The sequence below is a fragment of the Centroberyx gerrardi genome, chromosome 3 (assembly GCF_048128805.1).
Source record: "Centroberyx gerrardi isolate f3 chromosome 3, fCenGer3.hap1.cur.20231027, whole genome shotgun sequence".
Taxonomy (NCBI): Eukaryota; Metazoa; Chordata; class Actinopteri; order Beryciformes; family Berycidae; genus Centroberyx; species Centroberyx gerrardi.
Window position 1 is genome coordinate 19,377,379 of NC_135999.1, and position 26,406 is coordinate 19,403,784.

At 40.8% G+C, this 26,406-nt stretch overlaps 1 protein-coding gene across 2 annotated transcripts; it reads left to right on the top strand.

The window, feature by feature from the left end:
- Window positions 1-818: 818 nt before the first annotated feature.
- On the top strand, window positions 819-24,262 carry armh3 (armadillo like helical domain containing 3). Of its 2 annotated transcripts, XM_071915302.2 has the most exons (26): window positions 819-956; window positions 2,166-2,275; window positions 2,371-2,427; window positions 4,178-4,324; window positions 4,610-4,717; window positions 4,836-4,928; window positions 5,020-5,094; window positions 5,233-5,319; window positions 6,151-6,207; window positions 6,335-6,378; window positions 6,919-6,979; window positions 7,178-7,224; window positions 8,313-8,388; window positions 9,784-9,877; window positions 11,417-11,518; window positions 11,847-11,905; window positions 12,024-12,089; window positions 12,212-12,281; window positions 12,915-12,975; window positions 13,074-13,162; window positions 14,799-14,881; window positions 15,338-15,464; window positions 15,709-15,784; window positions 17,138-17,216; window positions 22,008-22,124; window positions 22,274-24,262. In XM_071915302.2, exons 2-26 carry the CDS (start codon window positions 2,174-2,176, stop codon window positions 22,364-22,366), a joined length of 2,070 nt encoding a protein of 689 aa, XP_071771403.1. In that variant the 5' UTR covers window positions 819-956; window positions 2,166-2,173; the 3' UTR covers window positions 22,367-24,262. The 2 variants fall into 2 exon arrangements, with proteins under 2 accessions (XP_071771403.1, XP_078138880.1); XM_078282754.1 differs by lacking the exon at window positions 819-956 and having other exon boundaries at window positions 2,188-2,275; window positions 2,375-2,427.
- Window positions 24,263-26,406: the final 2,144 nt, after the last annotated feature.

Sequence of the window (26,406 nt, forward strand, 5' to 3'; positions counted from 1 at the left end):
CCCTCTCCCCATCCAGAGCGGAGGAGTTTACCCAAGCCAGAGTTTACCCATTCTGATGGACTGTTCTGACTTGTTTGAATACGCTGGCCAAATATTGGATTGTAGGGAATGATGGTGACCATATAAACAAAAAGGGTAGAGAAATAAAAAGGAAAAAAAAAGCTTCTTCTAGCAGTTTTTTCCCCACTTTTTTCCACACCAAAACACCAATTTTGCAGAAATTCCTTCAATTCCAACATAGACAGTGACATGTTCGCTCTCAAAATATTAATAATGTAAAATTGTATGGGAATGAATTGATTTCATTCTTTACTTTTAGCATCTGTGAAAAGTGTCAGCAAGACACATACCCTCTTGCATGGCTCACTTGCTTTCCCCCTTAAGGTGCAAAATGGATGTAATGTGGGACCAAATAAAATGTTTACTGGAAACACAAACATATCTGCTCATCACGTGCAGGGAAATGGCTTGAGTGCCATTCCACAGGTAGCAGATATGCCTTGCTTAATCATCACATCACCTTTTTACAGTCTCTGTACCGTGTGAAGTCTAAATGATCCCATGCAATTATAGAATCAAAAATATAACAAACATTATAGTGAGGATTAGAGTGTCTCTGATTTATAAATGCAAACTGATACACTTGATGATACACTTAATTTTGCTAAACAGGACACTTGCTTCGGTGTGACACTAACTTCATAAATTACTATAGGTCTTACAGAGGATTACAGTAATTAGACCTTCATAAATGTAGACTACCACAGGAATTGCTAACATTTGGACTCTGTCAAGCCAAACTCTACTGGGATGTAGTCGCTTCTTATCTGTGGGGTGCTAAGACCATGTAGACAAGCAGCTAGCTACAGCAGAATGCTAGCAGAAGCTAGTGCTAGGTTTCTCACGACAAGGATTCATGAACTACTTTTACGTTATATTATAATACTTTAATTGAGGTAAGGACAAACGGAACTCTAAAGCATATCCAGCTAAACCAACTAGCTAAGTAGTGATGTTATCAATAATTCCACCCAAACTTTAGATAGCTAACGTAACGTTTACATTCTTCTCTTGACATGCAATTTAGCTAAATGTTTTGAGAGCTAGCTAGCTGCTGGTAGTTACCAGTTAGCATTAAAGCAGAACATTGTTATATAGATAAAAGCAGACGAAATATCGACGTTTACTAACGTTTGGTGACTTAACTGCTAATTAAATATGTGGTCGTCAAGTATTTTCTGACGCGCTGGCTAGTGTGACCATATTGCTATTTGTCGTAAACTAGTAAGTTAAAGCTAGGTAACGTTAGCTAACGTTAGTTAGCTAGCAGTCTGCTCACCACCCCAACCTGCAGTCATGTCTTGTGCCATCAATTTTAGCAAATGCCAGCTGCTGCTTAGCCAACCCAACAGTTCTTTAGTAATTATTCATTGTTTGTGTTTGTTTCTGTATGTGTTTATTGTGTTTTTATTCCATCTTATAGGCTAACCTACTTGACTGATAAGGTTTAGGTTGTGGTTATGTTCGCTGCCACACACTGATAATCATGTATTTTTGATTTGAAATCCTTCTCTGGACCAGCGATAGCGAGTATTAGCTACTGGGTTTGAGACTTTGTCGCAAGCAAGTGTATTTCGTCCATTCTGAGCAAAGTCTACAGAGATGGATAGCTTGATATGTAACTAGATAACTTTAGAGTGAGAGATCCCTGTGTGAATGCCATCAGCAAGGAAGCTAGAATGAGCTGTAGCTATTGGATAGTTAAGTTAGACCTATCAACAGGTGACACTTGTGTTGACCTGGCTGATAAAGTTTTGCAGGGGAGGACTCAGTTCCATTCATGAACCAAGACAGTGGACTGTTGGAGTCCTATTACTGAAGACAGTAGGTAGCAGGGTGGAGTAGTGATTAGGGAGGCTGAACTTTAAACTTAAGGCCCAGGTTCAATCCCGTGTGACAGCAAACATCTTCCCTGCTGAAGTGTCACTGAGCAAGATGTTAAATCCCTACCAGCTTCAGTGGCGCTGCTCTGTAGCTGCTCTCTACCCCTGGAGCAAGTGAAAAGACAAAATTCTCTTTTGGGGATCAACAGAGTATTATAAAAAAAAAAGCCTGGAGTTTTACATTAAATATGTTTTTCTCTCTCGCCGTGTCTCTGTCCTCAGACCTAGCCATGTCTCAGGTGGAGAAGAAGGCAGGGCTGCTGAGGAGGACATCATCCTCCAAGAAACCCTTGAAGGAGAAGGTGGTGTTGATGTATGACGAGATCTTTGCAGTAAGTATTAAAGTGGGAGAAGGCAAATAGTGAGAGTATAGAGGGATAAATCATGTTCAAGTATAAACTATTACTGCCTGTTTCTTTCCTTTTAGAAAGAGGACCCAGCCAAAAACAACCCTCGCTTCTGGGATGAGTTATTTCTTATGAAGGTAATATATATTATCTTTATCTATATGTTATCTATATCTTTATATGAATAATCCCTGTGGGGAAATTGAGCCATTGTAGCAGCAAGTAATAATAGCATGATACATCAAAGAAAATGGCATATAAATAAGAATAGCAAACAATAGCAATAGAAAGAAATGCAAATGAGGTTTATATAATCTTTTCAATCTTTTTCAGTTTCAACACTAGAACACATTAAGTAGAAATCTATGTATGAAAATATGAAAAGGTATGGATTACAGCATTAAGAGGGTGTGCAAAATAGCAGCAGTGGTAGCAGTAGAACTAAAAGACAAATCACAAATATGTAAAATGTGAGACTATATAAAAAAATGGAAGAGAGGGAGAGAGTGCAGGTCTGCGGAGGGCCATACATATGTACAGAAAGTGTCTAGGTGTGTAGATGTGTGTTGTTTAAAAAAACTATTAAACTTTAATGTATAAAATATTCAAATTACAGATGTAGATAACATGTAGAGATTGTGCAGATTTGAATATGTGCATTACTAGCTGTTCACCTTATCAAAAACTCCATATGGAGGCTCCATATGTACACAACAGTTACAATGTGCGCATTGATGTCCTATCACTATCATAATCAGAACATATTTGTGGATGGAGCTAGCGTATGTACATACAAAATGTCCAGAGATATGTACAGATATGCAGAGAATGTGCTGACATGTGCAGATCACAAACAGTGCAAACAAATGCCCTATAGATTAGTCCAGAGCATAGGAATGTGACAAGTAGTCCAGGATAGTTTGTATAGGAAGTGCCTATACAAACTGCTTCACCGCCATCCTAGTCGGCTGAAGCTGGTTCTGTTTTGACAAGAAGTATTACAGTCTGATAGCTGTCGGCACAGAAGAGCTCCTAAACTGCTCTGTGTTACACTTTGGGGAGGATGAGGCAGAGGCTGATTGTACTCCAAGGCTGCATCAGCTCAGCTCAGGTGTTGTTTTGATTGGAGTTCAGTTTAGTCTTCAACTTCCTCTCTTCTACTGCTTCCTTCTAGGCTGTCCATTCTCAACCTAATGCTTTCTAGACTATGTTCACACTACAGGCGGAAGTGGCCCAAATCAGATTGTTTTTGCCTACATGTGACACAGATGTGATTTTTTTCAGAGCAGTGTGAACACAAAAAAACAATGGTCTTTTTAATTCCACTTTTTTATTTTCCACATTTGTTTATGGTCCTAGATCCGATACATGGTGGTACATGGTTTTTACCTCACACTCCATGGTGCACATCACTGTTATTGCCACTCTGTTTTGGCGTACTTCTGAAAAAATGGAGGACAGCAACACCGATGGAAGTGATCTTCATCAGCAGACAAAGTCTCATCCGACCTCCACTGCAAATATTCCTTAAAATTGACGCTTGGACCACAATTTCCCATTCATTCTGACCAGCTTCCATGATTTACTGTCTCGCAAATATAACGGTATTTGTTGTTGATCATTTGCGCATGCAGGTCATATTACGGTAGAGGTCAGTTCAGTTCATACTGATGTCAGATATGGGTCACTTTTCAAACATGAATGAGAGAAGTTAAAACAAAAAAATCAGATCTGAGCAAAAAATAGTTCAGTCTTCTATATTTATCTTCCACTTTTGTGTGCGCTCAACCTCCACCCCACCTTATGCACCCCAACATCATCTTTTCCTGTTTCCTGTCGTCCCTCCCACCTCACTTCCCACTTCTGTCCCTCCCTCCTCTCTTTCAGGTGAACCTAGAGTACCTGGAGTCCAAGCTGGAGAGTGTAGATGGGGACGAGGTCCAGCGGATCCAGGACAACATCAACTCTCTGTTCCACCACTGTGTTCAGGCTCTGGGAGAGGAGCACCAGATCAAAGTGGTCAATGCCCTGCAGGTAACTAAAGCTCTGGAGGGACCCCTAGATTTTTCACCAGCATATTGCTTGTGTAACCATCAAATCAAGAGCCTCCATCATGCTAATGAGACTAACTGTAATGTGGCATCAAATCATGTTAGCTTGTCTGATTCATGGAGTCTGTTTGTATCGTTGCTGCAACTTTGAGAGGAGTGAGAGGGGAATGCATTCTCTATCGGTGGCTATCATGGTCTGTGTGGAACGCTTCACATTATTCACACTGTGAGCAACATCTGTGTTCCCTTTCTCTCCCTCTCTCTCCAGACTCTGTGCGCACTTTTCCGAGGGGTTCACCAGAAGAACAAGTCGGCGTCTGGCTTTGACATCATCAACATGCTCATGGGGTTCGACAAGGCCGAGCTTAGGATGAAGGTGTGTGAGGGGAGGAAGGGGGTGAAAGAGATACATTATCTAGGAGCGAGAAATGGAGAGAAACTTAATTTGTCTAGTATTCATCCGTATTCATTTTGTACATTTGTGTCTCCTACAGGATCTGATGGAGAGTTTGGACAGTCTTCTTTGTGGAGAAGGCTCTGAGAGTCTGAAGAGCCTCTGTCTCAAACTGCTGCTGTGTTTGGTGACGGTGAGACAGAATACATGTCACAGCAATATAAATGACCTCTAATGGGATAGCCTTTGGAGAATAAAAAAGATGTGCATGAATTTGTTTGCAGGTAACAGACAATATTAGCCAGAACACCATACTGGAATATGTGATGATCAACAGCATCTTTGAAGCCATTCTACAGGTAAATGATCAATTTGCCAAAACCACTGTAAGAATCTTTCTCTTAATGACAACTTTTTCCTCCTATATACTGTATATATATATATATATGGTATAGACCAGTTTGGTCACCACTGCTCTCCCTCTCTGTCTCCCTCAGATTCTGTCAGATGTGTCCAGTAGAGGGCAGCATGGTTATGATGCTGTGGTCCTCCTGGCCCTCCTGGTCAACTACAGGAAATATGAGGTATGTCCTGTGTGCATATGCTCTCTTGTACCTGTGCATGTCCGAGGAATGGGATGTTGATACGGAAGTTGTTTGAGCAGCAGGGTGGCGTAGTAAACCACCCTGCTGCTCAAACATAGTAAACTGCCCTGCTGACGTGTCCTTTAGGAGATAAGATAGCACTTTATTGATCCCCTTGGGGAAATTCAGGATCAGATCAAGGAGAGATTCAGGATGCATCCCAAAAACCTGAAAAAACATAGGGGGAAACATAAGCATAAGGAATTATGATATGTAAGATGGGAACTGGGCCCACATACCAGTGCTAAGGGAAAAGGTTTGTCCATGAATGCGTGTTAAGTCTACATAGACCTACTGTATAGCCTGTTTTAATTATCAAATGAACATCAGCAGGATGACAGCGCAGGCCGAATATGAAAATGACATTCATATTTTGTGCTGGCTGTGCATTAAAACTCTGATTGGCTATCAGGTGTATTGTGGGCTTGGGCTACATCAGGTATGATGAGGCCACTTCATCAATAGACATCCATTATTATTATTATTTGTGTCAAATACATTACATTAAATCTACAGGTGACAGAACACAGAAATGTTTAATATTTTTAAAAGAATGGGTGGTCCACTCACATTTAGTATTTTTATTGTTTTATTGAGACAATGGAAAAATAGCAAGGGAGACACAGGAGAGAAAGGTCAATAAGCAGGAATCAATCCTTAGCCAGTGGGGGCATATTATGTGTGGCTCCAGTGGCGAGGGACTTGACTGTATATGGCTATATATATACAATTTTAATGACTATTAATTTCAGTGGCTTTCTCTTTTATCAGTCTGTGAATCCCTACATTGTGAAGCTCTCCATTGTGGATGATGAGCCGACACTAGATGTGAGTGTTTATAATTTATCCTCTTTGATCACAGAATAATTAAGAGCCAGTCTGATGTAAGTCTTGGCCTTCACATCAAGCAACTTATCAAACGTTGTTTTGAAATATTTTATCTTTTCTTTCCCAGGGAATGGGAATGGTTGTCCACCAAGCTCTGACAGAATATAACAGGTGAGATCTAGGAACTTAAAATTTCCATATGTCAAAAAAGTATTTTTAATGATCCACTGCGTGATATTCTGAGGCCCTTGGCGTCATCAGTTTAGGTTTGATCTTTACCACAAATGTTCTATTTCTGTGCTTCTAAAAAAAGCCTTTTTTACTTCAGTTATTTATGTCTGACAGTTTTCTTTAGCAGTGGGTAATGTTTTTGGATGAGGCAAGGTTTGAAAATTAAATTTCCGTTTGAAAAGGTGGTCTTGTCTGTCTGCCTGCTTAGACAGACACATCCAAAATGATGGATGATAGCTTGATACAATTTATTGTTCTTATGTACAAACCAATGCTCCTAGGAGAATATACGGCATGGAGTAGAAGGAGCTGTTAGGTAAAACCAGGTTAGGTTATAAGTGTTATGTTGGAATGAAAACATGGCTCTCTGTCTCTGCTGCTGTGTGGTCCTTTCCTCGCTGCTCTTTACTCATCATTCTCTCCCACTTTTTGATTCCTCCCCACTTTCTGTCCTTCTCTTGTTCTTCCTTTCCCTTGTAGGCAGTACAAAGACAAAGAGGAGGAGAACCAGGGTGGCTTCTTCTCTACCCTTACTAGCATGGTAAGATCCTGGTCCTCATATTCACACCTCCCCATGGGCAAAAATAATTAAATTTGACAGTAAACTTGTTTAGAATATATTGTTATTTCTTATGGTATAGTTTTGTGGTCTAGTTTGATCTGAAGCCTCATATAGCAGGGTCACCACTGGTTCCAACCCTGTTTACAACTGATAGCTTAATGCTTCTCCTGTCTACAGGTGGGCAGCATGTTCATAGCAGATGCTGATGAAAAGCTCTCTGTACAGTAAGTACATATCTATTTAAGAACAAACATTTTATGTTCTTGCCCCTCGATCACACATTGTGCCTTGTTCTCCGATGGAAGTTCATTTCTTACAAATCAGAGAATCCATTACCGCTGCAATATTGTTTTTTGCTCATCGTCTGTTTTGTCATGATAAAACATTTCACCAGGGAAACGAAAGTTTTAATGAAAATGCATGTTGTAATGCTATAATCAATACTGTGTCACTGTGTTCCAGCGTTTGGGAATTGACATTGATTGGCCTAATGGGCGCGCTGTAACTTTTTAAACTCAAACATGATATCTCAGACACCACTGGTCCGATTTTGATGAAGCTTGGCCTGATGGGGATGCTATAGTCATAGGTCAAACTTTGAAACTTTGAAAGCCCATAATTGCTACACCGCTGGCTTGATTTTGATGAAACTCGGAGGAATGATACATCTTGCTACTGATTGGCCTCATTTGTAAATGTTGACTTGTTGATCGTGACCGTATGGCAATAAGAGATAATCTGAACTGCACTGAGTGTTGATAGAAATTGTTAATCATATTCTCATTCACACATTTCAAACTCTTCGTGCCTAACATGTTCTCTCAGGTGTTGCCTATTGAGCCTGCTCTAGGACCAAAACAAAGTAGTGATGACAGAGTTGCATATGCCGCCCCCATTGGTATCAGGAAGCAAGGTTCACTGTTGTCGGTGGAATTCTGGCAAATGATTTATTAGTAGTTACACGCACTGTGCAGTAGTTAATGATACAGCAAATTAAAAAAGTGAATGTCACAATGAATCCATGTCCATCATTCCTGAAGCCTTTTTGGGTTTGAAAGTGTGCCGGAGATGTAAAGTTGCGGAGAACTCCAGTTATGACCACCATGAAAACCCGTCATAAACCTGCTGAATCGTAGAAGTGGCTGTTATTAAATGTTAAGCACCAGTATGCCCTTCCACTTGCTTCTTGAGCATGACTGGATCAAAGCATAAAGCTTTCCCCAACTTGGCCTTAAGTTATGTTCCAGTTTTTAGACGTTATTTTATTAAATTATTAGCTAGCTCTGACCACTGACCTCCCTCTCATCTCAAGGACCAATGAGGCGATTCTGCTGGCACTGTATGAGGCCGTGCATCTCAACCGCAACTTCATCACTGTGTTGGCACAGGTAAGATATAGTATTTATTCTCCACTTGTCATTCCAAGTGTCCATTTGTGCCAACCTTTTTGTGATATAAAAAAAACAATTTTGTCATGGCCCAGTTGGAGCTACTTTCTACTTTTATTTATGTGATTTTTTTTTTTTTGCTCAAAAGAGATGGACGGGCACTCCAAAACAAAAGACTGTGCAGACTTGTAAAGGTCAGCATAGTTTGAAAACCACAATAGGAGTAGTCATTGATTGCAGAGTTGGGAAAATGAAAATTTTATGACGAGGCAGGAATTTCTTCATATTTGGCAGACTTTATTGTTGAGTGACACTGATGTTTTGATAGTCCATGGCGCCTTTCTTGAAGCCTTTGTGGTCTTTTGACTTTAAAATCCTCAGTCCTCCTTGTTTCTTCTTCTCCTCTTTCTACCTGCTGCTCTGAAAAACTGGCACAAGCATTTTCTATTCTTCTGCAATCCATTCTTCTATCAGACTGGGAATCTCTGATGTCTGATAGTGATGGATAGAACTAAAAGAAAGACTGGAAAGAGGAGTTTGACAATGATTGGACAAGAGGAGGAGACGGAAGATTTCTTTTCTCTCTGTTACTTTTTTTGTGTGGAGGAGTTGGTTGGAGAGGTGACTTCTCAGTATGTGTTTTATCTATAGATCTCATGTGTCAGCAGGAGAGCTTGTATACTGCGATGTTACATGTTGCCATTAGTATTTCTGTAAAGGCGTACTACACATGAACATCACTTCTCCACCATAAATTGGTGGACTTAGCCATGCAATAGTCAATCATTTAAAAATCTCAACATATATATGATTATATATATATGATTATTATTATATGATTTCTCTACTTTTTGTAACCTCTGAGTTAGGTGCTTTGCGCTACCTGATGCCATAGATGTGGGAGTAACCACTCTTGCCTGCTGCCAAACCTACAGTGTTGCATTTTTCGGACATTAAGGGGTGCACAGGACAGCTACTAAATAGGGATGGGACAATAATATGCTTGTCTCACCATACAAGAAATAAAAGTTCAATGACAACAAAGTATGACTGTGGCGAATTATGTTTAGGTATGAGCTACAAATCTATTTAGTAATGGTATTGGCTTGCTAGAATGTAAACAAAAATTTTAAAATGCCATTGCAAAGTGCAAATAATATAATTTGGATGGAGAGCTTGTGAAATTGTGACAAGCCATCTCATTTGTGAATACTACAGCAGAATAAAATGGAGCTAATATCACGATTCATTTTTCTGTCCCACGATACGTATTGTCGCATTTTTATATTGCAACATATGGAATTACAATATATTGTCCCATCCCTACTACTAAACTGTGTATTCAGTGAGTAACACCTTAATGACTTTGCACACTTGCTTTTGGTCTCTCAACAGAGCCACCCAGAGATCGACATGGCAGCCACACCTGTGACCCCGATTCCAACCACTCCCACAACGCCGCTGGGTACAACGCCGCCCTCCCTAGACAGTGAGTCACATACTTCATTGATTTTTATTTAGTGATTGTGTAGCTTATACATGTCTGACACCAGGGCTTTAATGGGGAGGACATTTGTGGCTTAGTGATGTCAGATCTATGGGTTCCCCAGATGTTTTACCGCTGCTTTACCTTCAAACAGAATTGTCCTTGTCTCTGTTGCTACGGCGATTACAGAATGTGGAACACGTGTCTGGAATATATCCTAGCCTGAGAATATTCTTGATCCCCTGCTTTCTTAAGCACCTTGAAAGGGTAGAAAATAGGGCAAAGGATTTCTAAAGCTTTTTGGTATCATGGGTCTCTGCCTCTTTTCTTCAAGTTGATCCTTGCTGTGTTTTTACATGCATTTTTGATAACTCCCCCTCTAAACATGGCGACTCACACTCACTTTTCCCATGAGCACACGCACTCAGACTTGCACATGCACACGTGCACGTGCACAAACACACTTATAAACACACCACTGTCTCCTCTGTGTCCTTTTCAAATATTCAGCAGTTTTTTAAGGCTATCGGACAGTTAGTCGGCCATTACAAATGACACTTCTCATGCTGGCCTATTGCATCTTAATAATAAGATGATTACACAAATCCACGTGCTTATTAATCTCACTTGAGTGCATTTCTGTCACTTCAGGTTTCAGGGGAGGCGTGCATTGTTGTGAGTAGAATCAAGAGCAGGTCATTTGGCATGCACACATGCTGTAAATGTTAAAAGGTGCATGTTTCTAACTGTGGCTGGCTCTCCCCAGTGGTTCAAACCTAAGAGCCATTTGCTGTATAAAATATTAACCTCCAGCACCAAATACAGATGAATCTTTCACTTGCAGTCTTCATCGTGCCATGTCACAGGAGCATCTGTTCCTCAGTAGGGCCTCTACTTGAAAACGAAAATGGTCTCTCTCACACAGACACGCACACACCCACATTTCAAGAATATACTTTTTCCTTCCCATGATATAGCCCCCCCCTATGAGTGTTGGATGGTGAATGTTTCTTGCAGATGTCAAATCTGCGGCAGCAGGGATCTGAGGAGGGGGGAAACAAATGAGAAGTTGGTGGAGGAGGGAGATAGAAATGACCAGTTCATCATTTATCCATGAAACAAGCTGTATGTTTCAGTGAGCAGAGATTTTTAAATGGATGAAGATGCATGTCTAGACAACACAGCAAGCTACAGCACAGTAATGGCACAAAGACATCACTTTTAGTATTGCTGTTATTTGCCTGAATGAACGCTGTCTCGCCCCAAACAAGGCTGGTTATACTTGCTTTTAGACAGTGGACTTAAAGTTGGGTTTAGGTTTTAGGAATGCCATTATTTGGGGACCTTGGAATTGACTGCACAGTTGTGCTACTGGCATTTCCTCATGTCAGCATTTTGCCTGTTTTTTGGTTTAAGCAAAATTTGAACATATTATGATAAACCATTCTCTTTTGTTCATATATTCAATGACAGTAATGACAGTAAAGAGTATTAGTCAGAATGCTGTGATTACTAAGTTGTGTCTGTACGTCTGTTGTGTAGTGATGAACAACCCAGAATTGCCTCTGGACCCCAATCTGCAGACTAGCAACCTGCTCATCACCTTCCTCAAGTACGCCTCTATTGTCATGCAGGATACCAAAGGTAAACAGAATCCCTGGTGTCCTTGTCCTCTCCGTCCCCGTCACTCTATCTTCCCATCATTCATCATTCTTTCACTTTACGTCCTCCATCACTGTCCGCAGGTGTTCTTCTGTAGTTGTCCTAGACACCAGTGGCAAACAAATGCTGTTCTCTCCTATCCCCCTATATCATTATCACACTTTATAGCATTCGTTTGTTTCAGTCTCCCTCTGCCATCAACTAAACCCCCAAGACACCAAAGGGAAAAAAACTCCACCCAGCCATCCTTTTCCTTTCTACACCCGTCTACCTGTCCACAATCTCACTTCTCATCTGTGTGTGTTTACAGATGAGCATAGACTCAACAGTGCCAGACTGTGCCTCATCATCCTCACCTGCATAGCAGAGGTAGGAGCTGTGTACAGTGTTGCAGTGTTTGCATGCTTCCACATTCTCCTCCAATCTGACTAGCTGTCACTGTGTTTGTTATTCCCCGGTGTGTTTTCTGTATCTCTCCGTGTGATAGGACCAGTACGCTGATGCCTTTCTTCACGATGACAATATGAACTTCAGAGTCAATCTGCACAGAATGGTGAGTTTATGGTTGTGAGTGAGTGAGGGAGTAAGTGAGGGAATGATAGAGGAAGTTAACAAGCATAAATGTATGTATGTATGTGTGCACATGCTTATCTTTCCCTCCTGTGTTTTCTCCAGCCAATGAGGCACAGAAAAAAAGCAGTGGACAAGAACATCCCTTCCCGGCCTCTGGTGTGTGCTGTTCTAGGTACGAGGAACCTTTACAACCATTGTTGAAGCATTACCCTATGGTCAGACAGGCAGCAAGGTGTAAAAATAAGCAAGTGAAATTGGTGACATGACACCGTTTGACAGTCAGGGTTATAGTCACAGCTGTTATGATAAGTGGTTTCTTTCTTGACGTAATTTTTTTAAGGTGAGGAATGATGAGGCAATATAGATTACTTGAAACTATGCGTCGGTATTATTTTTGTATTTTATTTTATTGTTTTTTTTTTCATGCTTGCATTTTAATCCTTTGTGCCAGGCTTGGCAGCCAGCATGACCGATGTTCTCTAGCTTTTATAAACTTTTTGTGCAGATGTCATTGGTCAGTGTTATTGGTCACAAATTAGAGATTTCCTGGTGCCTGGATAGAGTCCTGCTTGAAGCTCGTTGGCTTTTGCTTTACTGCGTCATGCAAATTTCTTGCTCAAGTTGAAAAATTTAAACTCAAGTCAGCACCTCTTCACCTTCACCTTCTCGTGCTCGGTCTGATCGTAGGGTTAGACCAACTTAAAAAAAGGGTTTTCTGCATTTGAATCCTCTTGGTTTGTATCTTACTAGCATTTCTTTTTTTCTCTTCCTCTGTATCTGTCTGTACTGTCATCCCTTTGTCTAGATCTGATGGTGGAGTTCATTGTTACCCATATGATGAAGGAGTTCCCCATGGATTTATACTTGTGAGAACACATGCACACATTACGCACACACACTTTGTTATTCCCAAACGTCCGTTCAGCTCCATCACCACAGTTGTGTGTGTTTGTTTCCCATGCAGGCGCTGTGTACAGATCATCCATAAACTCATCTGCTACCAGAAGAAGTGCAGAATCAGGTTACACTACACCTGGAGAGAGCTCTGGTCAGGTAAAGATGTCTCTCTCTGTTTCTCTTCCTCTCTCTGCCTCCCTCTCTGTTTAGCTACAAAGCTCACAGTGTACAGTATTTGATGTTCAACAGCTTAAGGCTAAAAAACAACATTTGTTTCAGTGCTTGAACTATTAGTTGGGTAATCGATTAGTGGATTGACAGAAAATTAATCGATTTTAATTTTGATAATCGATTAATTTTTTTAGTCATTTAGCAAGTAAAAATACCAAATATTTGCTGGTTACAGCTTTACAAATGCTAAGATTTGCTTGCTTTTCTCCGTTTCATATCATCATAAAACGAATTGGGTTTTTTTTTTTGGCTGCTGCTCAGACTAAGTGAGCAATTTTAAGACTTCACTTCGAACTTTGGCATTTGTCATTGTTTTTGGCTTATGGACTAAATAATTAAACAATTCTGATAATAATTATATAATATATAATTATTATATTATAGTTTTTTGGTGTTTGGCTTTGTATCTGTGTGGGTGGGTGTGTGTTGTCGTCAGTATGTGTCTAACTGCTGTGTGTTGTCCTCCCATGAACTTGCATTGCATCTCCATCTCTGAATGATGCCATTAATGCTGCATAATAAATGTTTGTGGTGCAGAAGAGTTGTGGGACTGGGGGCGATTAGCACACTGTGTATGTCTAATGGACGGTACAAGGAAGCTTTTCATTCTTGTGAAAAGGAGGAAAAAATAAGCATGTCGAGGTCCTTGTGTTTTAGTCAGTGAAGTTTTTTTCTAGTATTGTTATAAGAATATGTGGACATTTGACAGTACATAGATGGTACAGTATATAGATGGAGTGTATTTATTTTATGCCTGTATATTGTTTAGAACATGGTAATTAACGGTATTTGGTGGTTATGCATTACTCTCTGTCATTACTTTACCCAGTATTGAGTAGACAGCATACATCCATAATTTAAACCTCTAGAATTTTTGATTTGCTAGACATCAACCTCAAGAGTTCCATAAATGGTTGCTGTTTTTGCAAAAGAAAGCCAATTTCCTTCTAAAATCAATGGGCCTGTTGTTTCGGAAACGTATTGCATCATTGAGAATGGATAATGGCTCCCTAAAGAAAGCACTATCAATCCTGGTGGCCTTGTTTTCAGCCTGGTCAACACACAACAGGATATCAATTCAGGCTGTAATGGCCCCATCTCACTGTGTCTCATTAGAATACAGATTCCTCTAATCAGACCAATAATCGCCTTAATTCCCTCAATAACACCCTCTCCTCACGGTGGTGATAATAGCATACTATGAAGCAAGAATGGCGAGGACTGAGATTAAAGGAGAGAATAAACTAGCTAAATAAAAGCAATAGATTTGTTTATCTTCTTGTTTATCTTTTGTTGTGCCAGCTTCTGTTGGAGCTTGTTAAAGGCTTTTTTTGCGCAAACACACTTAAGATTTTCTTTATGGGTTTTGTTTTCCTCTACAAAAGCTTGTGAAAAGATTTGATTTGGTGTTGAAAGGTTTCCCCCCTCCTGTGTTTCCATTATCTACCTCAATAATGTTGCACACTGAGGAAACAGGAGTGTTGCCATATGCCTCTGTTGGTAGCCAACTATCAACACTCTAGATTATTGCATTAATGCCTGCATGTCTCTCTCTGCACAGCTCTCATCAACCTGCTGAAGTTCCTGCTGTCAAATGAGACCACACTGCTGGCCAAGCACAACATCTTTCATCTGGCCTTATTGGTGAGACAGACACACACACAAAACATAAACACACAAACTTGACACAGTACAGTTCACAATGGAAATTGGTTTCACACAGATGTTTGTATGATCTCGTAAGGAGAGTAGAGCCAGCTGCTGTATCAGTGGTGCTGCTTGCAGGCTGCCTCTGTATTACTGAAATCACACACACAGTCAAGACTCCTTTTATTCATTTGTTAGAAGAGACTTGGTCAGGGCAAAAGGCTTTAAAAGGCTTTTAAAGGCTTCCTGTGTGGAAACCGATGCAGGATAGATTTGATTTCTCTTTAGAGCTCTTATTTTGGTCTGGGTTTTGAGGACTGACCGCTGTCGGAGGTACTCTTAAACTGTAAACACATCTCATATTTCTCTTACTTTCTCCATCTGTTTGAATGTGAAAGCACTTATCAGCTTAACAGAACGTTTTTGTGTGTGTGTGTGTGTCTCCTCATCCAGGTGGTGAACCTGTTCAACATGTTCATAACGTACGGTGACACGTTCCTGCCCACCTCCAACAGCTACGACGAGCTGTACTATGAAATAGTACGAATGCACCAGGTCTTCGACAACCTCTACTGTATGGGTAAGACACAAGACACGAGTGTGAGAGAGAGACAGAGAGAGAGAGAGAGAGAGAGAGAGAGACAGAGACATTCTTACCTGACCAGAGTTCCCTCCAGGTGTTAACCTGAGAGATGAAAAGCGATGGGTAAAGCGTGGCTGTGTGTGTCGTAACTTTTATTCTATCTACTTAGATTGTCTATCTGCTCTCTCTTCACTCTCTCTTCATTTGATTCTTCTTTCATCTGCCTTTCTCTACCTTCCAGTCTTGAGAGTATCAACCAACACTGGCCAGTGGAAGGAGCCCGCTAGTAAAGTCACACATGCCCTCGTCAATGTCCGGTAAAAACACACACACACACACACACACACACACACACACACACACACACACACACACACACGCTGAGATGGGGAGTAGGAGAAAAGAGGCACATTGGATTGGTAGAATTGGGAAAAAGAATGGAGAGTGATTGGTAGAGGTCAAAATAAAGTGGATGAGGTTGTCTTTGGAGCTGTAATCTGGCCTCTCTATCCCCAGCCTCTTCCATTTTCTCCCTCCACTTCCTCTCCTCGATCTCCCTTAGGCCCCTCTGTTCGGTTATTTCAAAGCCTTTATCTCCTTAACCCTTACCCCCCTCTCCACACGTGTACTTGGCCGCCTCTCCCCATCCATTCTCTCCTATAATCTCTGCTTCCTCTCCTTCATCCCTATTCCCATCTTCTCTGAAGGGATGATCCTCTGAAGTCACCCTGGCTTGCAGGGCCCTGAGGGCATCCGTATCCGTAGGATGCTCCCCTAGGATACACCCAGTCAACTGGGCGCATGATGGAGCACTCTACTGCTGTAATAGGCAGTTACAAGGGTTGAAGGGAAGGGAGGGAGACAGGAGATTGAAACAGTAATTTTGCAAACAGAGTGAATGAATGAACCAATGAAGGAAGGTATAAAGAAACGTGAGAATCTGTTTTGAGTTTATAAATGCAAATGAAGGGACCAATGCCATTTAGATTCCATCAGTTTGTTTTGCTGTACACCGGCTTCCCACACGTAAATGATAACAGAATTATCACTGTGGAGAGTTCTCTGCGTTTTTGTCACCGTAATCTATTTGATATATGATGCACTATATAAGAAAATAAGCAATTTCATCTCACAGCTATGCTTATTGCGTAAAGCAGTCTATTTCATAGAAATGAATGCAAATGCTAAAAAAGATTGCCTCTGAATTTACATCTAGAATTCCCTGGTGTGCTCACACAATACGAAGGAGGCATTGGGATGGAATTGAATAGAATTAACAGAAATGAGTTTTGGTGTTAAACAGGCGGTCTATAACTGGTATTGTGTGTACCTTGGTATTGGCCAGCTACACACAAAACGCACATACACACTCACACCTTAAATTATATTATTTAGGTTTACACTAAAACACTCACTAAAACACCTTTTCAATTTTAATAAATGTATTTTGTGTGTGTGGGTGTGTGTGGGGGGGGTGTTAAAATATGGATGATGAAGGATTCATTTTACATATTGTGTGAGAGTGCTATAGTGAAATTGATGGAAAAAATGAAATGTGATGGAAAGATCGGTGGCGGGCTTGATAGATTAGTTACTGAGTTTGGAAAAATGTCTATCCTATACTGTTTATGCTATAATTTAAAAAAAATGCTTGTGTTTCTGTATTTAAGGGCCATCGTCAACCATTTCAACCCTAAGATCGAGTCCTATGCTGCTGTGAACCACATCTCCCAGCTGTCAGAAGAGCAGGTAAACACCGCACTCTTGTCTGGGATATCTTTTTATGTCACAATTAGCCTTACAGACTTTATATGATGTCACATTCACTCATTGTTAGTCTCTTTATGATGTCAGAGTCACACAGTCAGACTTTCTTTATGGCATCACACAGTGTCCTTGCTGTCTTGCTGTGTAGTGTCTTTCCTGTCACCCCTATTGACCTATAAGATACTTTTTATGTTGTCATAACCTTCCCTACGATTCCCTATGATGTCACTATGGCACTATGCCACATTGAATTCAGTTGCCTGTTCTGATATTATGATGTCACAGTGTCCAGTAGCATGCATACAGTTAGTCCTAGCGGCCTCAAGAAGTCACATCAATTAATTTACATTTACTTGCATCTTGAATCTGAATGTGACCAATGCAAAACCTTTGAGGAAATCTTGGCCACATGCTGTGTGACAAGACATGGCTGGCCAAAACCGTCTCTGATGTGATGGCTTCCTCCGGGAAAAGATACAAAACAGATATATGTTGAAAATAGATAAATAAAATAAACTTAGAACGTCTCAAAAATGGAAAACTCCATGTCTAAGTCCACCATTTGCCCTACTGCATAAGTGCCTTTCAGAGAATATCTGATTGTATATGCTCAAGAAGGAAGCCATTGCACCAGATCCCATTTTTAACAGCACGGTATGTGGTCAAGATTTCCTCCAGGGATTTGCTTGGGCAGCGTTCGGACTCCAGTAAATAGAAATGAATTGCACCAACATCTTGGGCTGGAATCTAGTGAAACATTGCTCTCTACATTTCAAAAGTAATTCTTATGAAATTTTTATTACACACTGGAAAACACTCAGTGAGAAGTGGCCTATTTTTGAAAGAACCGCCTGGTCATGAAGAAGTAGTTACAGCTATATGGCAGAGTTTAATGACTCAGACATCTATTATTGTGATGAGACACCTGGAAGAGCAGTTGTTATCACAGACCACTGCACGGGAAGCTCATCATGGCTGATTCATTGCTTGAGGTTCAAGCAGGTGGGAGGACCTTGTTTACAACAAACCTGGGCTCTGAGCTTTTTATGCTGTGCATGACAGATGATGAAATGTGAAATACATGGGTTAGTAACTGTCACTTTCTGGCCAAGCTGCACTGACAGCATTTTTTAAAATAATTTTTTCCTTAAAAAGTATATTCAACTCTAACCCTAACCCCTAAACATTAAATAATTGTGATTATAGATGTACCGTACTTTATTCCTTTGTAACAAGGCCCACAATATGAAGTAAAAAAACACATTGCAACATTTGTATAAATATTGCAACTGCGATGTGAATTATGAAACATTGGTGTCAAAACCCTTTATTTCTTTGATGAGTCCTAAAAGTACACAGTTGGTGAACAACCATGATAGATCAGTATCTGCAGACAGTGACTTCTAGAAATAAGGAAGACTTAACTGCACAATGAGTACTTATTCTGTGTATGTGTACACACACACGCACACACACACACACACACACACACACAGTGTTAGAATGGACTGGCGCCATTAAGCAACTTGACAACTTTTGAAATTAGTTGTAGTGATTCTATCATCATAAGTGGCAAAACTTGGAGTTTGGATGGAGGGTGAACTTCACTGATATGAGCAGAGTGAGCTCTATTTAAAAGACTTTTATCATTTATGTCAAATAGGTGCATGATGAGGACGGGGAAAAAGCCGGAAGAGTCCTTTATTTACAAGCTGATAAGAGAGTGATGGATTCGGTCATTATACTCCTCAATTACCTCTCTGCTTTTATCTCCTAGATTTATTCACAACAAAGAGGGGAGGCAGAAGGTAGCCGGTGGTGTCACTGGTCTGCCACCGGTTTTATATCATTTTCACTTGTAATAGTGGTACGTTCCGGTTAGATTAAAGTAGAACTTCCTGTTATGAGAAGTGGTAATTTCCAGCAGCCTCCATTAATATTAGCAATTTCCAGAGTAGAGCCAGTTTCCAGCGGTCTGAAATTTGATATGCCCACTCCAGTCGGAATACAAGCCTCATTTCCATTATAAAAATCGGTGCACTTTCCATGATGTAAATGTGTGTACCATCTTGTGGCCTGGCTGATCTACAGTCTTCTGTCAGACATTGGCCTTGTTTGGGTCTTTTGATCATCGTCAGCAAATTTATTATACTAATACTTAAATGACAGCAATCATCTTTTACGAATAGGTGTAAAATTTTCCAGATGGTAGATAGAACTTGCTAGTCTCAGCATTCATAAAACATTGAAAACAATGTAGGTCGTACTTAGAAAAACATCAGGACAAAATTGAGTGAACCACAGCAAAAACTTTTCAACTAAATAAAGGACTAGTTAGGTCTCCTCTCTGGCTGACAAATAGCGCTCAGTGCCTATGTTCCCAGAAGGGAGAGGCACATGTCAATCACAGCCAGTTGGTCCTTACCGGGCTTCTGAGTCCGTATTTATTGAATAGTCACCTAATCAGAGTCGTTGTCCAGCGTACAGCCAGCCAGGGAGTCAAGCCTGTGTCATGCATAATAGTAAGACATGATGTTGGAGGTGGAGAAATTGAGAGTTTAGATGATGTAATGAACCTTGATGTGGTAATTCGCTCAGTCCAATAAGCCAAAACATAAACAGTGTGTGTCTGGGTCTTAATCATTAGCCTCTGCTCTGTCTAATTGAGGCAGATTGCACCCTCTTCTTTCCCAACGACTAACAGTCTCTTAACTTCGCCTTTGTTCAAACTAAACTCTTACGTCCTCACCCTTTCTTCTCCAGTCTCCCACTATCGTCTTTTTTTTTTTTTTTTTTTAATGAGGTGTGAAACCTTGCATTTCCTTCCCTCTGTCTTCTGACATCTAGCGCTCAACCCCCCCCCCCCCCCCCCCTCCTCCTTCACTCCGTCCCCCTGGAGCATCTTCATTCCCTACAGTGACACTAGAAGATGGATGGCCTCCAGAAACACAGACCATTAAAATGAACTACCATAGTCTCTTTTTTTCTTTTTCTCTCTTTCTCTCTCAAACACACACATGCACACACACGCACACACACACACACACATACATCAAGCAAAATCAGTCAAAACACACTTGAATACACAAGGCTGCATTTGTACCTCTGTGCTTCAAGATAAACACACTGACAGACATGTACACACACTCATATGTGCTTAGTCATGCAGAAAGCTGCTGAAGTGAGATGAGTGTGTCTAAAATTGCATGTGATAAAGGTTACAGTCCCTCTCCCCTCAACTTCACTTTATTTCTCCTGCTCAGACCATTTACTTTTTCCTCTTATTTTCATTTCTTCCTCTAACCGGTTCGTCATAGCTCACGCTCTTTTCCTCGCCGCATTTTGCCCTTCCTCCTTTCTCCTCTTCTGTCCTTTCCATTGCCGCCTATGAGAACAACTTAAACGTGTTAGCTGAAATTACCGTTCAAACCGATCTCTACATTTACACAGAGAGGCGAGGGTGAGGGAGAGGTGTGAGGGAGAAGGAGGGACAGAGACGGAGAATGAGAATGAAGTATGGAGTGAGAGATATGGGTATGAATTTTTCATCAGTGTACCATCAGAGGTTGAAATAAAAAACAACAGCACCTTTTCAGAGCAGAGTGGTAGATTTATCAGAGGGGGTAAAAAAAAAAGGAAGAGAAATGTTTTCCTGCTCCTATGCCTCTGTTTTAAAATGAAGATTCAGCTTTAGATGTACTGCCAGTGCCAAGGGAGAATATGTGCGTGTTTGTGTGCATATATTGAATTAGACCTAGGTTAAAGCCTATATGTTTAGACATTTATGGGTAAAAGGTGTGTGTTTGGACCGGTTTCAGAGCAGTGTGTGTGTTTATGTTTATGGAGCTTCCCTGGAGCATGACAAAGTGCGTCTCATGCATCTTCCTGTGAATGTTTCATGCTGTGCGGAGTCATGCAGGGTCTATAATAGCTAAAAAGGTCTGGTTAGGGACTATTTCATGGCTGAATGGGGGAATGCCAGGCGTAGAAGTGTGGAGAATCGCTGCATAATTACCTCTGATTTTAGCCTACCTTCTTATCTCGGCTGGCCGTTACTTGAGGCAACTGTAGCCTCTGCATTTTTGGCCATAAGTGCACTCACACACACATATACACACGCACACACACATACACACACACACATTTGTCTTACTGTACTTGTGAGGACCTTCCATTGACTGATTCATACCCTAACCTTAAATTCGCCCCTTGAGGAAGTGAAGAAAAACACACAGTGGGTCTCTTTGTTTTGTAACAGACTTTGTGGAGAGAAGTCTGCTCTTCTGAAATAATTCTGAAATAGACGAGTGCTATTAGGCAAGCCCAACAGAGTTTTGGTTGTTATAGCTAATGGTGCGGAGATGGGACAAAACAAACAAGAAACAAAGCACACAAATCACTGAGGAATCTGTCAATTAGCTGGAACCGTGTCCCTTTTTTCCGCCCTACCATTCACATCCCAAATGCACCAGTCAGTAATAACAGAGAGTCGGGTCCTGACACCAAGCAGTTAGTGGATAGAAATAGCTCAGTTCAGAAACAGTCCCGGAGAGGAACCAGGTGCTGTGCCGAGCGCAACACTCCACATGATGCCTCATGAATAAGCATGCTATAATTAAGTATTTAACAGCAGTTAATATTTGACTGTTCAATAAATATTTGAGTAATGCATTTACTGTACAAATCATTAATGATGCCTATGTTTTATGGAGTTATGGAATTATGTTACGCTCTTTAATTTAGTCTTCCCCTCATCTCTCACCCCCCCGCCAGGTGTTGGAGGTGGTACGGTCCAACTATGACACGCTGACCCTAAAACTACAGGATGGCCTGGATCAGTTTGAGAGGTACTCGGAGCAGCCCAAAGAGGCCGCCTTCTTCAAGGAACTGGTGAGAGAGCGAGAGCAGTGCATTGTGGGGTCTGAGGGTCAGACGGCAAGAGTCTGGTTGTTTGTCTCAACTGTCATCTGCCTCTTTGATATTCTGTGTGTGTTTATACTTAATGGTAGTAAATGCTAGCTCTCTTTCTCTCTCTTCAGGTGCGCTCCATCAGCCTGAATGTAAGGAAGAATGTCTCTCTGAACACACTGAGTCAGGACGTCCTGCTCAAAGAGTTCTCCACCATCTCCTGAGGCGCACACATCCTCCCTCCTGCTCCCTCCAAATGGACACACATATTTTTTGCGCATGTGGACATGTACACATACTTGGACACACACACACACACACACACAATACACGCGTACTGCAAACACAAACCAGTACAATCCTCGGTTACCCTTCCTGATTCATCTTGAATGCCATCTTCAGACATCCTGCGCAACCCTCACTTCAAATCCTCTGATGGCATCTTCTCCCACACAGACGGACACAGACTGACTGATAGGCTGGATGCACCTTAATAGGGAAACCTGACGGGCGCTCTCTGCAAGTTGCCCAAACTTGCCCTTAATGCCCTTCATGGATGTGTGTGATGATTTCTGGAAGTGCCCATATTACACCGGCTCCTTGTGAGCTTGTGTGTGATCTACAGTATTGGCAGGACTGTTAACTGACACATGAAAGTCTGGATTTACACTAGACGGTAAAATCAAACTATTTTAACCCAGCTCTTCGTCTCATACAATCACAAAGCTCCCCTCTCCTATCCCCATTCTGCCACTGATGATATTGTAAGTAACTTCTGTTGTCAAACTGATCAATGCATCACCGTACAGGATTTATCTCTTAGTAATTATTTCAGAAGCTTTTAGCTTTGAGTGATATCGTTTGTCCTTATGCAACAGTCCATAACAACATTGGAAATGGTAAGTTGACCTTTTGAGTCCGGTGAATCTTATGACATAATATGCTCTCAACTGGTCCAGTCAGAAATATTTCTTTGTGGCTGAATGTTTGTTGTGTGAATGTTAACTTTATTCTCTTCATGATCACAACAAATTACAAGTGTTTTGTATTTGAGGAGTAGGACATGTTGGCCATTAAGTTGAAGATGCTCTGAAGTAACAAACCTTTTTATTATTGTTGCGAAGCCTTGGTGTTTTTGAACAAAGCCCTGACTAATACTTACTACTGTACATTGCACAAATCCTTTTTTTTTCTCCATTAGTTTAACAAATTAATCTGAATGTGACAAAGTGACTGGTTTGATCAAAAGGGCAAGGCTTATGGAAAAATGTTTGGGCAGTGCTTATACATTATGATTCTTGAACGTGATCATCACTGTTTCTGGCACCTAGAAAGTCTGGTCAGTGAATTACATCTCATTGTAAAAATCAAAACATTGATCCATGCATTCACCCTCTTGAACATAGCCTTGCTCTTTCTTATCCAGAACTTTGAAATCATTTTTTTGACTGGAAGCAGATCTGAATTATGCAATTCTCTTTCTTCAAGTGTAGGGCCTTCTTTCTTTCATCTCTTAACCTCCTGTAGGTATATTTATGTGTTTCTTTTTTAAATAAAAGTTGGTTTCCTACTACTCAACTAGTGCTTCCTCCCTGGACTATGCAGTTAGGAAACATTAAGAAGTTGATAAGAACTCAAATGCGCATGTAATTTGTTCTTCCATTACATCTACATTGTAACATCAAAACAAACTTCGGGTTGCACTCAAGGCACTGACAGGTTCTCTGGCTCGATGATTCTCATTGGCCAAAGGTTCTTACTTTTTCTGTCTCAATTCAGACTTTGTGTACCCAGCATCCATCGTTGTCAGCAAAACCTGCACACACACACCGTCCTCTGCTGACATTGCCAGCTGAGTTATAAAAAGTCTGTGTGTGATACGATGGTGTCAGTGGGAGACTTAGATGTCTTCCTCGCTGGACAATCTATCCCTGCACTGAAGTGAATGATGACTTGTCTATGGGATATACGTCTTTGATAACAAATGCTTGCGTCTGGGAACATTTCTTACTTCTTGTCCCCTGCCGAGCGCACGTGAACTGAGTTATGAGTTGGTGAGGAAATATTTTCAGCAGTTTGAGGTCCTTGATTGTGTGTGTGTGTGTGTGACAGAGAGAAAAATAACTGTTCCCTATGTGTATGACATCGTAATTACTTGACATTGCCACTGGATCAGGACAAAATCGAGATTCAATATGTTGAATTAATCATAGTATAATCTTTATTCATGTGCAAAAATCAATTAAAGAAACTGAGAAATCTATGGAGAGGTAAACCCCAGTGGCTTGTGGGTAAACCTGCAGAGGGAGGTGTTTGTCGCTACTTTAAGAAATGCAGGTAAAGTGGTGTGACCATCTGTTCTTAACAGCACAAGGGCTAATTACATCAGATTGTGCGATACATTTCATTATCGCATGAAAAGATTTATCTGCATAATTACAAAATGGGTAAACACTTTCTGGACACTTGCAGCCACTTTCTGGCTGTTTTCGTGTGTAAAAAGTGCCGATTCTGATCTACTAACCTGTGAGCAGTAAGCATTTTGTGTGTGGAAATGGGAGAGACACCTGGCAGGAGACTTTTTAGTGCGTTTAGTGCGACCCAATTAATATGGATTTTGAGGAGTGGCATTGGTAGAGTGCAAAAATGGAGGAGGAGATTTTTTAAGTGCATCAGTATTCTGGTCATGACATACTGCAAGTGCACCTTGACTAAATATTTGAATAGATAAATCCAATATGTATGCAAGAAATGGATAGATGAGAACTGCCAATGTCAGGTCAAGATTGTTGAAACGTGATATTGCTCTGAGAAAACTGTGAAGCAAAGCTGCTGCTTGTCAGATAATGCAACTTTCACTTCTCTCTCTCTCTCTCTCCCCAACATACTTTGATTATCTCTCTCTCAATATCCTATTTCATTCTCCTGTTGTCCTCCCTCAATCTCTCGCTCTCTTTCTCCATCTACACCCTTGCCCCCTCCTGTTGTGAAAGTAATTAGCCAATATCTCTGATAAACTTTGTCCTCAAGCTACTTCCTAATGATGTCTGCACCCTCTGGCACACACACACACACACACACACACACACACACACAAACAACATCAACAGTCACAAGGAAAAAAAACATCTTTCTCATTTGTTTGTCAAAGTTGCTCAAAGTAACCTGATCCCATGGATGCAGCACAGAAGGTCAGAAAGGAGGATGGAGAAAGTTATGACAACACAAATAAACTCAAGTTGAGGTAAATACTGCTGGACAGAGAAGGAGAAAGAGAGAGGGAGAGGGCAAGAATGAGTCTGAGGGGAAATGAGAGTTGAGGAGTATGTGAACCTGACTTGACGTGACTTGACTTGGCCATGAGGGGGTCTGGAGCAAGTTTACAAAGTGCTTTTAAAAAAGTGCTTTTTAAAGTACTTTTAGTTTCAACAGTGAAATCAAAGCAAACATCATACTCTTAAAGTAATTTAAAACAAGTATAAAACAAGAAGACACCACAAGACGAGAATAGAGGATAAAAACCTCTGCACTAAGATCTAAAAGGGTTGACACAATAGTTTAGAAAAAAAATATTGAATGAACTCATTATTCATCTTGGGTGGACTATAGATTACTTAAAGAAAGGGAGGCTTACCATTTATTATAAAACAAAGACATTCAAAAGTGGTGGAATTACCACTTCAGGTGTGTGAACATTTTAATTTTCTTTCTATGTACGATGGCAGATGTGTATATACTGTTTATATATACACAATATACTGGGTGGAGAGTTTTAGTATTTCTCTCAGGGAAGAGGAAGTATTATGAGCGTCTCTCTGGCCTATCCACCTCCATCTGGCCAGGTTCCAGCTGAGTGACAGTGCAGAGAAAGAGAGATGAGGGTCAAAAGACTAATACAAATGAAAGTTGAGGAACAGGAGGACTGTTAAAGGTACAAAGGTGCCCACATTGTATCTTTTACCATATTTTCTTTTCACTCCCTCCCCCTGTTCCATCTTGAAGCTCATAACAATTTGTTTCTTCTCCGTCTGTCTCGTTGTTGCTTAGTCAGTATCTTGGTGGTTTATTATTACTCGACTCAGATGCAAATGCACTTGTGCCCAAACCATTGCTCTCTCCTTACTGGCTAATAAGCTTGTGTAAATAACCAGTGGTACTAGCATTTAGGTTGCCAACGTCACTCTCTGCAAATCGAACTTGGACTTAATACAAGGGCAGTGGGACCATGCATATTAATTATAACAACCTCTTTCTCTCTCTCTCT

Bases quoted from the DNA above. Each gene is read 5' to 3' on its own strand.
- armh3 (XM_071915302.2), top strand. From the start codon at position 2,174: ATGTCTCAGGTGGAGAAGAAGGCAGGGCTGCTGAGGAGGACATCATCC. The intron at 12,282-12,914 runs GTACGAGGAACC...CCCTTTGTCTAG, and splicing joins TCTGGTGTGTGCTGTTCTAG to ATCTGATGGTGGAGTTCATT. The intron at 13,163-14,798 runs GTAAAGATGTCT...CTCTCTGCACAG, and splicing joins CTGGAGAGAGCTCTGGTCAG to CTCTCATCAACCTGCTGAAG.